The sequence below is a fragment of the Zosterops lateralis genome (genome assembly GCF_965231275.1).
Source record: "Zosterops lateralis genome assembly, chromosome: 13".
NCBI classification, from domain to species: Eukaryota; Metazoa; Chordata; class Aves; order Passeriformes; family Zosteropidae; genus Zosterops; species Zosterops lateralis.
Genome location: NC_139773.1, coordinates 2259591 through 2276333, shown reverse-complemented (window position 1 = coordinate 2276333; position 16743 = coordinate 2259591). Strand labels below are relative to the sequence as shown.

Sequence of the window (16743 nt, the reverse complement as noted above, 5' to 3'; positions counted from 1 at the left end):
TCGCTGCACAGCTCCTCACACGCCACAAAATGGCGGCCACGACGTCTCAGCTCCTCTCTCCCCTCAGCGGCGACGAGCGGACCTGTCACATCTGCATGGCCAGGGGCTGCTTGGCAGAAGGGAAGGCTGCAGCCACGCTGCCCTCGGAGCGGGAGAGGAAGAAGAGGAAAAGGAAGGAGAAGAGAGGAGGGACCCAGGAGCGCTGAGGCGAAAGAAGCGGCCACACCTCGTAAGGACCGGTCGCCACAGATGAGGCGCGAACCCCCGCGCGCCTCGCCTCGCGCTGATTGGCCAACAATTCCCGCCACTCGCCCTCTCCGCCCTCCTATTGGCTGCTGCTTCCCGCCCGGCTCCCGCGCGCTGCCCGCCTCAGCGCCCTCAGCGCCCCCAGCGCGGGATGGCGGCGGCCGGCGGCGTTCGCGGCTCCGAGCCCGGCATGGCTTCGGCGTCGGGCAGCGCCAGCGACACCTCCCTCCTCGGCAGCGCCACAGTGTGGCACTTGAAGCGCTATGGTCGCTTCCTCCCCCCGAAGGACGGTGACGATGAGGAGCGAAGCACCTCTTGGAAGGTGCCCGCGGCGCGGGGAGGGTGGCCGGGTGTGGGGTTACTGGCTCTGCTCGTGAGGAAAACACGAATAAATGAGGCCTTTCAGGTGTCTTCTTGCGAGTCCAGAGCTAAAGTAGGAATCGGGAGAGGTTTTGCTTCATGAATTATTAATGGCAACACATCAGAATGTTAGTGGCCCACTTTTTTTTATTCCTTCATTCAGCAGTAACCTGTGGTGTTAAAATCTAGAGATCAAGGTGGAAGAATCCAGAGGGTTGTTCCAAGTAGTTAAACCTGTATATAGCGGTATAATTAGAGAAAAAAATCATTTAATGTGCCTCCTGTCTGTTGGAGTGGAGGGCAAGTTGCATTAGTGAGATGTGAATTACACACCTGGCTTCTAACAGCGATCTTTGAGACCTTTTATTTGGTACTAGAAATGGGAATTGTAGATTCTGTGCTTGCAGGGCCAGGTTTTCCTTTGTCTGTCTTTTTTAAAGGTGTTTGAATCAAATGAAGAATCAGGCCCTCTTGTCCTTACCATTGTGGAGTCGGGCCATTTCTTTATTTCTCAAGAGCGAACAGTCCTGGTAAGTTTGTCGGGTATAAAGAACATTCCTCTTCAAGTTACCATCAGTATTAACTTTGTTTCTTTTCTCAGCTTCATCTTCTTTCCCACTGAGTGGGAAGTTTCAATTTTGTTTTGCTCATGGTAATTGTCATATGCTGCTTTCCCTTCACATTTAACAGAATAGTACTAAATGCATTATTTTCTGCTGAGGATTAACATTTCTTTTGCAGTTCTAAAATTCTAGATGAAGAGCTAATGCTAAGTGTTGCTGATGCTGAAAGATATTTGGGGTTTTTTTCATGATTCTTCTGACTAAGAAAACAGAAAAATACACTGTTTAGAAATAGGTAAAACTATAATTTGTTACATGGTCCAGCTGACTGCTTGCCAATGACCTGGTAGTATTTTGGTTTGACAGTCTGGTTTATCCAAGGGTCTGTATTTTTTATGTTGGATGATGAGCTGTAACATACAACATAAGATCCTTGGAGACAAAATTCAGACTTGTGTCAGCTGGTTTTCCTGTAGCCTGCACTTGCTTGAGCTTAACCAGCTACTAAACCAAAGGTTTCACAATGACACCAAAAGGAAAACTCTGTCTAGAAGGAGTGGGTTTGATGCTCATGACATAGAAGACCCCGCTGGAAGGTGGAATTAAGTGTGTTCAGTGCACATCACCAGTACCCAGTGGTGATAACGAGTAGGAAATGGCTGATAAATATGTTAGAAAGGTACTACAAACCACTGGAAGATGCTGCAGTATAAAGATAACAAAGCTTTTTTAATAGAGTGTATAAGAGACTGTGTTGCAGTTTTAAATATGTATCAGCTTATAAATTAGTTTTTACTGTGCCTCTTAAAGGGTTTTAAACTTACAGAAATTTCAGTATAGGGAAGAACCACGGATACCCTTGACTTTCTTGGTCTCTGTGTTAGGAATGTTGAATAGTTATTGCATGAGCTAACAGAGAGCTGTTAGTGTGGGTGCCCTCAGCTCATCTCGTGAGGACAAGGTAAAAAGGGACAGTGGAGGGCATTTTACCAGTTGTGTTGAATAAGAAAAAGGAAAGAAGTTTTGGAAATGAGACTTTGTGCCATCCCTTTCCACATTTTCCTTGGAATGACTCAGTACAAGATGTTCCTGTTCCCAGTGGCTGTACCCTGTTAGTGACCAGGAACTGACATTACTCTAAAGTCCTTGAAATAACCATATAAAAGCTAAGAGCAACTTCTGATAACTAACCAAAGCTGCAGCCCTTCAAAGACTTGTCTGTCACAGGCTGAATCTGGCAAGTAACAGGGCAGATAAAAGTGTGCTGTCGGAAAGGATGAGGGATCAGAAAAGCTTCTCAAAACTTGGCTGAGAAAAGCACTTTCTTGCAGCTCTTGTGTAGAGTGGCTAGTGAAGCTTTCAGGCAGCTGCTTTGCATGCAATGCCAGATGAGGAATTTCTGGGATCTATCAGGACTGTTCCAGCTTCTGAGAGACACTGAGATACTGCAGGAGCTATCACACAGCGCAGGAGAGGTGGAACAGACATGCTTGGGAGATGTGACCAAAATACAGCACTGAGAGTTCAAAAGAAAAAAAAAAAAGTTGTTTTGGTTTTTTTTAAACATTTATTTTGGCAATGCTTCTATGCCAACCTTAAAGGTGACACACTAACATTTAGAGAATTGTTAAAGAAAAGTTACATAAAGTTGGTTTTGCAGCCTGTGGATTGTTTTGGGTGCAGCTCTTTGAGCAGGCGCATTTGGGCTGGTGGCACAGGGGTGTTCTGTGCAGGACTGAACTGGTGGGAGAGGCACTGGGACTGTGTTTCTGAGTCCTGCAGTTCTCCCACTTGTCCTGTTAAACACACCTGAGCAGCTGAAAACCCCACCAAGTACCCAATGCACTGGTTTTCATAGAATCCCAGGATGGTCTGTGCTGGGAGGGACCTTACAGCTCATCCAGGGCCACCCCTGCCATGACAGGAACACCTTCCACTGTCCCAGGGTGCTCAGGGCTCCATCCAGCCTGTTCTTGAGCACTTCCAGGGTCGGGGCATTTTGCAAACTCTGTCCTGAGATTCCATGTAACAACAGCCCAACTTGCAGTGCTGCTTAGGCCATGTTTGCTGTAGAAATCATCAGAAATGGTTAATCTCAGTGCTTCCATCTCCCTCCAGTTGCAGCTGTCAGTGCTGTCACAAACCTGTCACAATATTGAACCAGGCTTTGCACGACTAAGTACAGACCGTGCTTGGAGCCTGTCACACTCCAGATCCACTCACTGGGGGTCCATTATCCTGGACGTTCTGTCAGAGGGGATAATGCACAACTTCTCCTCCAAAGGGAATGGATCAGCTTTGATGGAATGCTGCAGCAGTTGGCATGATTTTACTTGTGCTCTCATTTCCTCTGGCTGGCCTGGGCTGGGCTGTGTTCTCCCACACCTGTGTGCTGCCTTACTGGCATTGAAACTCCCTCTGATGTACTCACACAGCTGTTTTGTGCTGTGTTGAAACTGCATCCTTTAAACTGTTGATGTCTTGTCTTTTGATCTATCTCCTAATTCCTACTTTTCAGCCCTTTTGATGTGCTCCAGGCTCCTGGGTTTTGAGGGAACTGGATAACAATTATTGTAGCTTTGTACCTCTGCACAGGAACAGGGTGAGGCACAAGATCTGTGTCACAGGGACACATTTCCTTCTCAATGTGCAGAATTTGTATTTTTGTAGAATTTTCATTGATGAATAATAAAAGGATTTTTTTTCTGATCCTCACCTATGAACAACATTTGTACAAAACTGAAAGAGTTGTGAAGAAAAAGAAATTTCCGTTTTGCTTGTGGCTGGATTCGTGTCCATACTAGGAGCAATACTCAAGTGTTTCTGATTGCTATCAAAATATTCTCTCTGTGATGGGTGTACTTACGTATTCTCTTAGTCCTTTTAATTTTATTTAAGTAGGAAAGTTAAGAAACCTTTTCCTTAGAGGCCACTGGCTCTTTTATGATCCGTTTCTAAGAACAATATTTATAAAATAGCAATAAAATACTCACATATCCTAACAACTGATTTTATAATAAATACAGAAATAACTGTTTTCCTTTCGAAATACCATCTATTCCTTGTGTAATGGAATGAAGAGGAGGGTAAATGGAACTTCAGAGCATGGAACATAAAAATTCCTGATGCAAAATGCAAGTTAAAGGGTGTTTTGATTTGTTTTGTTTTATTCTTTTTTAAACCAAATTCTTCATTTGGAATTAAATTACATAATATATTTTTAGGACCTGTTTTTGCTGCAGTGTTGCCTAACAGACTGCAAATTTGATGGTAGAAAAACCTCATTCTTGTATACCGTAGTCAGTGGAATTTTACAGGAATATCTCAACAGCATCTCTGGTAATTTCTGGCCATGCTCAAGATACATCATGTTCCATTTACCACAGTTCTTATTTCCTTTCCTCTCTGTATCAACACATCTTGGAAATTATATTTTGGTGCAATTATTTCTGGTGCTAGAATTCATAATATCCTACAAATGAAACAAATTGAAATTGTGAAGAGGACTTACTTAATAGGATAAAATTAATCGGGAGTAATTGATTTGTGACCTGATCTTTTGAAGTGTAGACTAAATGTCCTTAGTGCCCTCCTGGTCCCCTCATGACTTCTAATAAGCTACCAGTGCTTAGGGTACAGTAGATTCTAACTCATTAATTAGGCAAGCATTCAGCTGGCATTCTCATGTTCCTGATGCTCCCTTTGCAGTGCCTGAAACTCAGGCACCAAATTTTGCAGATGAGATTCACAGCAGTGCCCTGGGCAGAGCTGGTCCCTGTGCAATCAGTGGGGGCTCCTAACAGAAACCTGGGCAGCGAGCAGGCTGCTAATGCTGCTCTGTGGCAGAGCACTGCAGAGCCACAGAAGGTTGTTCTTTTATTAAAGTTCTGTTGGTTTATTTAGTACCACAATCGGAGTTCAAAAATCTCAATTTCAGTTTGTTTATTTCAATGTGTGCTTTGACGTGATTGTTTTGGACGGGCTGGGAGTATCCTTCTGCATCAGCTTTTCCATTTCTGCTTCATGTCAGGGGCTTCTCCTCTTTCCTTTTCTCTTGCCCCAGTTCTGCTAAACTCACCTCTTAGAATTTTTATTTTTTGAGATTAGTATCAGTCTGGGAAAGTACATTTTGTGTACTGGGAATGAAAGGATACATTATTGGGATGCCCTGAAGAGCTTTACTCAGCTCATCCCTGAGCATCCAGTTCCCCTCTCTGTGTCCCTGGACAGATGTGACTGGGAAGAAAACCCAGAACAATTCAGGTTGTCACTGAAGTATCGAAGTTTGTGCTGAGGTAGGGGTTTACCTTTGCTGTCAGTGTGCTCTGTACCCAGGTAAAACCCTGCTCCTGCAGGCAGAGTTTGCACTTTGGCCAGAGCTATTCTCCTGGATTTCCTCCCTCCTTCAGCCTCCCTGCCTGTGTACACACAGAGCACTCTGCTTAATGAGCTCTGCCCTCCTGTGTTCTCTGCCACAATCAAACTGGCTTAAGAGCAAGATTTGAGGGTAAAAAAGGGATAATGCAAAGCTGAACATGCTTTTATTCCTTACTCCTGTCTGTCTGCCTTGATTGGGAGGATTGGGAATGTTTGCAGGGACAACTTTGTGCTTCCCTCACTGTACAGGTTGTCTTGTTTGGGGATTTATGGTTGGGGGTTTTTGTGGTTCACGTTGGCTTTTCTAATCTTGACTCAATTTTCAAGACAGCTTGTACTGCAGAAATCAAACCTGATGTATTTGGCTGTAATTAGATATTGGAAATAGATACAAAAATTTCTACTCCTGGGTGTGTTACAAGGTAGTAATGAAGACTGGAGTGAAATTATGTTAGAAGTTTAATTTTCAAAACTTTATTCTACAGTCATCAATGAAGGATCTTTTCTTTTTAAATAGGAAACTGCTTATTCTAGGAAAAAAGTGTAAAATGGCAACTCATATTGTCTTTTGGGAAGGCATGGAGTTAAAAATTGCTATTTTTCAGATTTATGCAAGCATTTGACTTAGAATCTATGTCATTTTTCAAGCATGTGCAGCTTTTTATTATAATAACTTAGTAATTACAAAATCCTTATTAAAGTTATCACCACTTACCTGTAAACAACTTCTCCAGTTTTCTGAAAGCATTTCAGTTTTGCCGTTGTTTAACATTCTGGATAATTTTTAAACATCATTCACAAGCTTTTTCTGCTTTCCTGCTCACACATCTTTATTTTCCTGCCTTCTGAGAGAATGGTTAATAACAGTCCTTGCAACTACCTCAGTTCTCTTTCGGTCAGAACCACACTATGGGGACACCTGGAAATAACGCCACCATTGCTCTGGTGCCAAATTAGGCACTTCCAAGAGAAAGCAAGGTGTTAATGCAGTATAAATCTTAAATTGTAATAGTACCCACAACATCACAGCTCAAAACTGTGGGTTAACACAATTTGAGCTTAACAGGTCAAATTTAAACCTTGGCAGTGGATAACGGCTCTGTCCCCAGTGTGGTGAGGGACAGGATGACAGGGTGGGCAGTGCCCTCTGCCTGGGAAGAGTGGCACAGTGTTTAGGCCATCCCTGGAGCTTTGGTGAGCGCTGCAGGAGCTGCCAGGGTGCTCAGAGCAGCACAGCATTCCCACAAAAGTGCTTTCCCTAATCCCTCCTTCAGCCCTGCCAAGGCTCCCTGAGTGGAGCTGAGTGAGGTTTGCTCCCTATGGGTGTAGTGGGACCTTACCTTGGGAAGGCCAAAGGTTAAGGAACTGTCTCAGATGCCTCCCTGGAAGCTTTGGAGGTAGATTGCTCGGTTTTCCAGGGAATGGTGTCCCATGGTGCTGCCCAGCCTGTGTCACAATGGTACAGGCACAATGTTGTCTGAGGCCTGGAGCTTTTCTCCCAGCCAGCACCACCCTGGCAGCTGTGCACTGTTAATTCATACAATAAAACTCCTTCCATCTCAAGCTGACCTCATCCTTTCCTGCAAATGCATGTTCCCAGCTGAATCTTTAATCCATAACATGATCCAATGCATACATTCCTTCAAGAACAAACTGGTGTATTTGCATTTCATGGGCCTGTTGGAAGAGGCAGCCCAGACTGGAGAATGTGTCTCTCTATAGCACTCTGGGGTTTAGTTTGTCTTTTTTAATACTGGTTGTGATTTGAGGGCAGACTAGATCATGATTGTGACCAACAAAAAAAGCTTTCCCCCCTAAGCTATTGTTTACTCGTAGTTTTGTTTGAAAACATCTGGCTTGTGCATGAGTGAATCCAAACTAACTGATGCAAGCCAGCATAGCTGAACTGCTACACAAATAACATTTCTTAGATATGGAGTCATTTTCCATTCTGATAGGCTCGCAGTCTAACAAAACATATAATCTGTTCCTGTGTTGTTTAGCACCACAGGGTTTCTAAGTGCTACAATAAAAAATATTCATAAATCACACACAACACCTTCCACCACAGCTCACAGCCCTCATTACACAGCAGGTTTCTGAATGCTGAAATGTGAAGTCAGAACAAAAGTATTTCCCAGTCAGTGCTGGACTTGATGACTGTGAGGCTGGATCAGCATTTCTGGCTCCTGCCTCATGGCAGCTGTGGTCACATCTTGCCTGCTTCCAAAACATTTGGGAAACATCTTGTTTTGTTTACTCCTGCAGCGTAATTCCACTCAGTCCTCCCTCTGAGAAACTTAGATTTTAGTCACAAATGTAGGAAAGAGTTTTCCTTTACCCCACTTTTGTTACAAGTACAGTCATGGACAACAACAGGAGTATGTGCCTGACTGAACATTGATGACCAAACTTGATAAAGTGCTGCCATTTCTCTCTTCGCACAGTGAACATTCGGGCTCTTGTGTCCCTGCCCCATTCTAGGCTGCATTTCGGGGATATTCTGGTTAATCTTACACTGCCATCTGGCTTTGCCCCTGCCTAGCTGACAGAGCAGCAATGGATGCTCCCTGCTCACGGGAGCAGCTGCTCCGTTCCCTGCTCTGGCAGCGTGGTGGCAGCACCAGTCCAGAGGGAGCGCTGTTTTTTTCTGTGTCATCACCCATGTCCAGAGCATGCCGGTCCATCACCTGTGGAAAGGCACCGGAATCCCAAAATCCTGCCTTGCAGCTCCCACACCCTGCTGCTGGGTGTTGGCAGAGTCCTCCTGGCTTCCAGTGTGGCTCAAGGGACACGTTTATAGCGTTCTTCCTCTTGTTGCTGTGAATTCATTCACCTGACTTCATATGCACTGCCCCAGCCCTGGAGTGACCCAGGCCAGGCTGGATGGGGCTTGGAGCAACCTGGGATAATGGAAGGTGTCCCTGTCCCTGAACTGGATGAGCTTTAAGGTCTCTCCCAAACCAAACAGGTGGTGATTCTGTGAGTACAGGGACAATGATTTTTAAAATAAAGTGGTTAAATTTCAGTTAAATTGAATTTTGGGATTGGTGTTGCATAATCCAGAGTACATAAATAAAAATTACAAATGCTGTTTTTTCCCCACTTGTTTTACCTCAGAAACAGAACATATAAAAACCTGGGAACCATCAAAAATAGTTTGTAGGAAAGTTAAACAGTGACTGCCTTTTATAATTTCTTTGAAAACAGTTATTATTTTAAGAAGACAACATTTGTTCAACCTTCATCTCCAGTGAAAGGAAAAACACTGTAAAACCAGACTGAATATGGGAATAGCTATATTTAAATAAACAGTTGGTGTGTCTCCACAACAGAAACTACTTGAAATGAAAAGGACAAGCACAAGTGGCCACAAATTAAAGTGGCCTAGTGAAGGAATGGGTGAGAATTCCTTCACTGACAGCCTTTTGGGGCTTGGTTCAGCCTCTCCCCATTGCTCACCAAGTGATCTCTCCCTGTTGTTTTGACCTTTAGGCCTCTCCTGCTTAGCACGTCCTGCCTTAGGGTACTTGGAGTATGTTCAGTGCAGAGAGAGACACTTCAGGGGACTGGCCCTCTTAGCTGCTGTCAGCACCTGCTCTTACAGCACACAGGGAAATTCTTCTCTCCCTCCAATGCCAGATCTTTTGGGAATGGTACTTCCCTGCTGGCTGACATTCTGGAGTCTGTCACAGCAGATGTCTGCCATCCAGTCTGCCTTTGGTTCAACTCTTCACAGCTTTTGAGAGTTTCCTCTGTGAAGTGCAGCTAAAAATCTACATGCAGTTGCTGCATGAGACAGTAAAGCCAGTGCCAGCACAGTAAAGGAGCAGAGTCATTGAGGTCATTCCTGTTCCAAAATGAAATAGCAGATGGTTTTCCAGCCTGGACCCACCTAAGATGGATGGTGACTGTGGCAAACACCACTGGCCCTTCAGGATGGACGTGACTAGTGGGTTTTGACCCCTAGAAAGCAGCCTAGGCTCAAGCCCTTGGTCATTGAGAGTGAGTTTGGATAGAATCAGGGCCTAATTTCCTCCCTGCCCTAACATTGATTAATTGTTTGGGTTTTTCCCCTGGACTTTGCTAAGTAATACCTCTGAGTGCTTTGGGAGACACAGTGTGTTGCCTTGCAGTGGTTTTCACGTTCCTGGGGTGTTTTTACAGGAGGCTGAGCAGTCTGTCGAGTTTGAAGAGACTGTCAGTGATGCAGCTGGAGTGTAAAAACATCTTTATCCAATTAACAAAGCTCGGTTCCCTGAGTGCCACCTGGAGCCGCGGCCTCCCCGGGCCTTGGATACAGCGGGGCTGTGCCATTCTCCGGATTCGCCTGCCCTCTGCTGCCCTCCCGGGCAACTTCAGCACTCAAAGCTCCAGTTGCAACTGCTTTTATTCTGGTTTCCAGGGGCTTTCACAGCATGCACAAAGATAAATGTAGGGAGGTATGGAAATTAGAACATACCTTGACACAGTGTTGTTACTGGATTTAATCCCTGGAGTGGTAAAACTTCCACAGTGGCAGCTGTTTGACAGCTACAAAAACTGCACAACTGCAGTGGCTGATCTTCATTCGGGCTTTAATTACATCACAGAATTTAAACATGTGCTCCTGGGTGCTGCTGTTTGCTGTGTTACTCCTTTGTGCTTTATTTCAGGAAGGCTTTTCCCTGATTGATTCCCACAAGTGGCTGAAGATAGTGAGGAAAGCTGAGTGCCTGCTGCTCCGGGCACAGGCCAAGGTGAGCTGAGCTGCTTACAACATTCCTGATATGTAACAGAAATATGGAGAAAAAAATCTCTTTTTTGGCTACATTAAACTAGATGATATAAATTATCTATGTAAATTAGAGCATTGTTTTTACTCTAGATGGATTGAATAATCTTGGTATCTTTTTTAACTGCTAATATTGTTTTCAGAGTGCTCTCTGAGAGTTAGCTGCTTAAACAGCCAGACTGGTTTTATTTCACAATCTATCTGCCACGGCTAACAAAAAGATGAAGCAAATCTCTTCCAAGATAACTCTGAATCAGACTGCACTTCAGCAAACAAACTCTCTAACCAAGCAATTCCTGAGCCATTTTGTGGCTCCTGGCACAGCAGCAGCAGCCTGGTGGTTAAGGTATTTGGTACTCAAGGAAACAAAATGGACATGAGTGGTCTCCCACTCAGCTCTCCGATGAGAAGTGGTTGGTTTGCCTTTAAATAAGCAAAAAGCAGTTTCTTACCAATTTATGCAAAAATCTCAGTGTTTTTTGTTCCTACATGAACTCTGATACTCTGTAAGTATCTTAGTGTTTTAAATTCATGGGTTATGCCTGAAACACCTCTGCACTCTGCTTTCTATCAGCTTGTTAGAAAACCTGGAAAACCTGAAGACAGCTGGGGCAGGCATTAGTTCTGATGAACCAGTGGGTTGTTCCTTCCCAATTACCAGAGCCAGTCCCCCAGTGCAGCATTAAGGGATTCTGCTGCTCCTCACCAGCAAGACAAAACCAACATCACACTCGCTGCAAGGCTCCAGCAAAGCTCTGAGGGGCAGCTCAGGAAAGGAAGAATATTAACAGGCTGAAATTCATTTGGTGCATCTCAGTGTTTTACTTACCAAAAATTCACACAACTTCAACTGGATTTAGTGGCACTGAAGTGGTTCTACCACACAGCTTTCTCTACTTTATATCCTAACAGTGGATGCAGCTTCTGTGCCCATCCTGATAGTCGATTTATGCTTTATCTTGTACTCCTTGTTTTTTGTAAGTCATTAATACTGCAACTTACTCATCACTTCAAATATGGCTTCAATAGGGCACTATGGGCTCTTAGCCAGCACAATGAGTTCCAAAACTATCAACAGGAACAAGTTGAATGTTCTCAATGATTTTGCAATAAGTAATTCCTCTTCATATTGTTTTCCTTGAGCTCAGCTCCCCCATCCCAGGATGGAAGAGGTGCAAATTTAATGATTCCATGACCTCAGGGGTTCTTTAATACTTCAGCTCTTGTGTGGTTCAGGTGTGACTGCCCAGTCTCAGTTTATGCTATAAACCTTGACATATCACAGCCTTCTTTCCACAAAGGAACAGTGTTTAATTTTCAAAGTCCACTGTTGTTTATGAGCTGCAAACTAAACTATTTAACAGTCCTTGTGAGAAACCTGAGGGAGTCCAAATAGCTCAACCTCACAATTGATTCGGGGATCTAAACAAGCAAGTTCTCTTTGAAAGTGTCCTAAAGGAACTCCACCTAAGTTCCTTTTCTGTCACTGAAATCAGAACTCACCTGTCTGGCATCCCACAGCTCAATGCCTGGGTTTGTGAGGCTGCCCCAGTTCCTTAATTAATGAGGGCCAAGCCAACTGGGCACTGGCAAATGAGTGCTACACTTCACATTACTTTGACATTTTTCCCTTTAAAGAGCACTGAGACAGGTTTTTGCGCTTACCCTGCCCTAAAAATCTCTTTACGTGATTCAAACATCTTCAAGCAGCAGGCATGTAAACACAGGGGGCTGTCAGGATGAGCTGGCTCATCTCTGAGAAAGGAACTTTAAAGTGAGAGGTGTCCTTGCACTCGTGTTCCAGCAGCCCAGCAGTGTGGAATTTAAATGGGCATTGAAAATGGGTTTGACATTGGAACCTCAGGAAAATGAAGACCTAAATAAGCCAGGCTGGGCCAAGGAGAATTTGCTCCTTTTCTAGTTTTGTAAATTTGGGATTTCAAGATCAAACAGAAAGTTCCATTAATTCACTCTCTAAACATTGAATATGCACCTACCTTACGTCACCTCAAGGTGCTTAGGCCAAGCTTATCACACACCATAGATTCCCATCCCCATTTCGGGGCAGTCTGCTGAACCTGGGGCACTTATTAAAAATACCTATTATGTACAGCCCAACGACCTGCTCAGAGGGGGTCAGAGCTATCTGGGAGTTCTCAATAATTTTTAATATCATTTCAGTCTTTGAAGTAATGTATTTGAATTTCCTGCACTCCTACTCAATGTGTTGGTTTCTGTTCAAGGAACACTGAGGTGAGAGATAAACTGAATGTGTTGGTTTAGCTACACACAGGCAGACCAGGTAGGGTTGACTTGGATGCATCAGGAACATAAATCCTAACTGGCACATGCCGATCCCAGAATTTCTAGTTCGGGTCCAAACTTAACTTCTGCTCACTGCTGTGTCATTTTTTGTCACAAATAACCGTGCAGAGCTGGCACACCCTTCCTTACAGGATGCTACCTGCAGCAACAATAAAACTTAATTCTCTTGCTACATGTAAAAGCTGAGTCCTGGCAAGGCTTGTTCAGTTGGCTAAACCTTGAATTAGTGACAGGTGGCCCTGCATCACTTACCCTTTTCCTTGCATATTTTTATCTGATTTTCAAATCAGCAATCACAGTCTTCTGGTTAAGCTGCTGGGAAAAATGAAAATACAGCAGGGAAAAGCTGTTTATTTTTTAAAAAATCGGTGCAGTGATCCACAAATCTATTGCCTTCTTCCCAGCTCCAACAAACGGGGATTGAATCCAAGTGGTTTGAGGGGATTCCAAGTTAATTTGATTTCCCTGTGGTTCCGAGCAGAACGAGTGCCGCATGTTCCGTGTGCAGTTCAGCGGCAGCTGCAGGGAGGAGATGCAGCAGCACTGCTGCAGCTGCGTGCAGAAACTCAGCCAGTACGTGCCTGTGCAGGGGCCTGAGGAGCAGCTCGGCCACGGCCTCAGCCAGGACACCCAGGCCATGGACACTGAGCATGTAGTAAGTGACCACACATACCCCAAAACAATCACCTCTGCTGGGAGACCTGCGCAGGATGATTTTCTCACAGCTCTGAGACCGTCTGCAGGAAACAGGAGTTGGGAAATTAGTTGTACAGGGTACAAAATGCTCAGAGCAACAAAGTAGCCCTGCAGCCTGCCTCCTTTCTGTGTTTACCTGCTTCCAGGTAGCAGTGGTAGTAGCTGCTACAACTGCCTATTCACAGTTTGAGCCTAACCTGGCACATCTAAAAGCAATTTTGGGAGGAACAGAATGTTTCCCCTCTTCAAGATAAAGTCCTGAGGTAACTGGAAAAGGCAGAGACAGACAGCATTTTCCAGGGTGATTATCTGAAATCTCTGCTCTCTCAGGTATTTAGATCCATGGAAAAGCAGTAGTGTGTTCTTGTGAGCATCCATACACAGCATTCTTTGAAGTTGCTCCTAGGAAATAGTTGATAACTTCAATTTAGCCATGCACTAAGGGCCTGTAGTTAAACTGTCAAGTCTTTCATTTTTAAAGACTGGAGCAGATGTGCATGCAGGTTCCATAAAAAGATGCCTTTTTACTGCAGAAGGTAGCTGAGCACATTCCCTTCCTGTCAGCACTAAAAATGGAACTGCTTCCCCCCCTGCACATACCCACACTCTGCTTGGTAACAAGCCCTTATTTGCATTTGGTATTTTCTAGCCAGATGAGCCTCTCCCAGACTCCTGCACAAGCCTTGGAGAAAGAAGATCTGTGGCACAGCTCGCACAGGTAAAAAACAAACATCTCCTCTTAGGGTTTGTAACTGAGTCTGAGAATGAGCTGTCTCAGATTCCATTTTCCATCTGGGAAATGCCTTCCCTGAACATTGGGATGCCATCATCTACACCAGCAAGACACTGCATCTGTGTAACGATCCAGAGGCAGGGAATAAGCAGTAAAACAAGGTGTTTGGTGGTGTAATCACCCCATTTAAATAGGAACAAATGACACACTGAGAGCAAAGAAATACCCAGAGGCAACATCCAAATGAATGGCTCTGGCACTGGTTTGACTCTGCAGAAATGACTTGTGCAGATCAGAGCTGAAGCCTGAAAATATCAATCACAGAGCGACAGAGTATCTCATTTAACTGCCCTCTGGCAGTGGGAACCCATTCCCCCTTGTCCTGGCACTCCAGGCCCTTGTTCCCAGTCCCTCTCCATCTCTCTGGCAGCCCCTTTAGGTACTGGCAGGGGCTCTCATGTCTTCCTGGACCCTTCTCAGCCCACAGCAAAGGTTCCCCATATTCCATGGATAGCTTCACTGAGCAGTTCTGGGTGAATCCCTGGAAGTCAACTGTTGCTCATTTACTGGGAATTCAGGCCAGTGCAGAAGCAAATGAGCAGAAAATTCTGCTCTTTTCTGGTTTTCTGCAGTTGCTTCTCTGTGTCTTCCTTACCCTTTTGAAGTCACTTGGTGAGCACAGAATCCCAGACTGGGTTGGACTGAAGGGATCTCAAAGGTCTCATTCCAACCCCAGTGCCACAATGCCCAGAGTTCTCCCACCACCATGGGAAAAAGCTGGCAGACGGGATTAACAGGGATGAAAAGGATGTTTTAACATAAAACCCCCATACTTTACTTCAGAAAGACATTTGGCTAAATTAAAAGCTTGGAAGTGCACACTTGGTTATCCCTACACAATCCATGTGGCAGCACATACAGCTCATAGAGTGTACACTGATTACAGAATGGATACCCACCAGGAAGCCATGGAACCCAGGAAATCTGCATTTCCAGGGTAAATTTCCAACTGAAATAGGTGCAGGGGCATTTGACATTGTGTAAAAGCCACACTGGAATCACTCCTAGACATCAGAGAAAAGCTCACATACAAAAATCATTCTCTATGTGACTGACAGCATTCCAAGAGCATTAAACCCAGGTAAGCTCCAGTATCCAGCAGGGCTGTGCTGTGGCTGTGCCATGTCCCAAGGTCATGTCCCTGTTGTTCTCTTTGCAGTGGGTGCTGCGGCAGCAGCTGGAGCTGCCCCCGGTGTTGCGGCACCCGGCGTGGAGCGCCCGCGAGCTGGGGCCCTTCATCCGCCTCTGCCTCCTGGACCAGCACTTCCCTGCCTTCGTGCAGGACGTGGAGAGGGAACTGCACAGACTGGCCGAGGAATGAGGCATGCCTGGTACTCCGCTGATTAAAGGTTGAAAAACAAGGCCTACAGCGGTTTTTGTCGGTGTTTTATTTTTAAAAACAGGTGAATCCACTTTTTATACATCATTGCACTTCAACAAATACACAGAACACGAGTTCATGCAGCTACAGTTACGCACATCATGAGAACCCTGGTAGGTCTATTTCTACAATCTTTAAATCATGAGAAATTACAGTGTCAAACTAAAGAGGAATAACTAGTTGCATAGAATATCACCATGCTGTAACATTTCATCGTTTAAACAAAACAAAACAAAAAAAGAAAATTATAAAAGTTTGCCTGAATTGAATGTACAAGAATATGTCGAACACATCAGTGCAAAAGGATTTGAGAATTTACATGAGTTAACAAAAAAAAAAAAAATCACTTAAAAAGCAATCATATATATATATTTATAAACTGAAGGTTTGTTTTTGTTTCCAACTGCATCCCACCACCACCAGCAGCCCCTGGCACCACCCAGCCCCGACACCCAACAGGATACCCCGCGCTCCATGGTTAAAGCCCTTAAGGAAATTCCAATGTCCCTGCTGCGAGCGCCGGCCTGGCATCGCTCCTTCCTTCCAGCCATACAGTAAGGAATGAATATCAGCAGCTTCAAAATGAACCACAACGACTTCTGGTTTCCCCTCCCCCAAATATAAATATATACTGTATATATCTTTTAAGTTTTGCTGTACTTTACAAAAGAAGTCTCACTAGATGGCAGCGGTGCGGTTTGAGCGGTGCCAAATTTAACAGCTACAGGAAGTATAAAACAGCGCATGCGTGAACCCGCCTGGCTACTGCTCGTGTAAAGAGAGGAAAGGAGGAAAAAAAAGCAACATTCACAGCACATCAAGCCCAAAAGAGTTTACACCTTCTACACGGAAGCATTATTAAAATTCATCTGGCTAGGTCATCCTTGCAGGAGAGGCTAAATAAGGCATGCGTTAGACAGTCATATTGTTGCTCACTTGGAAAGGAAAGAAAAAAAAAAAAAAGAAATCAGACAGAACTGGAGTTCTAGAACCAAGAGTTCCAACCCTTAAATTTAGCAGGTCATATTGCCATCAGTCTCTCAGAAACTTAAAGCTCTAAAAAAGAAACGAGAAAGAGGTGCTAGTCAATGGTGAACAGCGCGAGCCGCCGCAGCCTGCAATCCCCGCGCTGCGCTCCCACCGGGGCACGGCTCCCGACAGCCCCAGCTCCACCTTTGAGTGGGGATTCAAATCAGGAGGGCTCGGCAGCCTGGGCTAGATTTTAGCA

General features: G+C 44.7%; 2 protein-coding genes across 3 annotated transcripts in view; one reads left to right on the top strand and one right to left on the bottom strand.

Annotated features, from left to right (window-relative positions):
• Positions 1 to 397: 397 nt before the first annotated feature.
• On the top strand, positions 398 to 16498 carry REC114 (REC114 meiotic recombination protein; the record flags this gene model as incomplete). Its single annotated transcript, XM_083870785.1, has 6 exons — positions 398 to 568; positions 1047 to 1136; positions 10202 to 10285; positions 13127 to 13300; positions 13991 to 14059; positions 15294 to 16498. The coding sequence occupies 6 exons, from the start codon at positions 398 to 400 to the stop codon at positions 15453 to 15455; spliced, it is 750 nt and encodes a 249-aa protein (XP_083726911.1). The 3' UTR covers positions 15456 to 16498.
• Positions 15506 to 16743, bottom strand: part of NPTN (neuroplastin) — a 40329-nt gene continuing 39091 nt past the window's right edge. For both annotated transcript variants that reach the window (XM_083870784.1, XM_083870783.1), the window contains one exon: positions 15506 to 16571. The gene's annotated coding sequence lies outside the window, so the exon portion shown is untranslated. The remainder of the gene's footprint in view (positions 16572 to 16743) is intronic.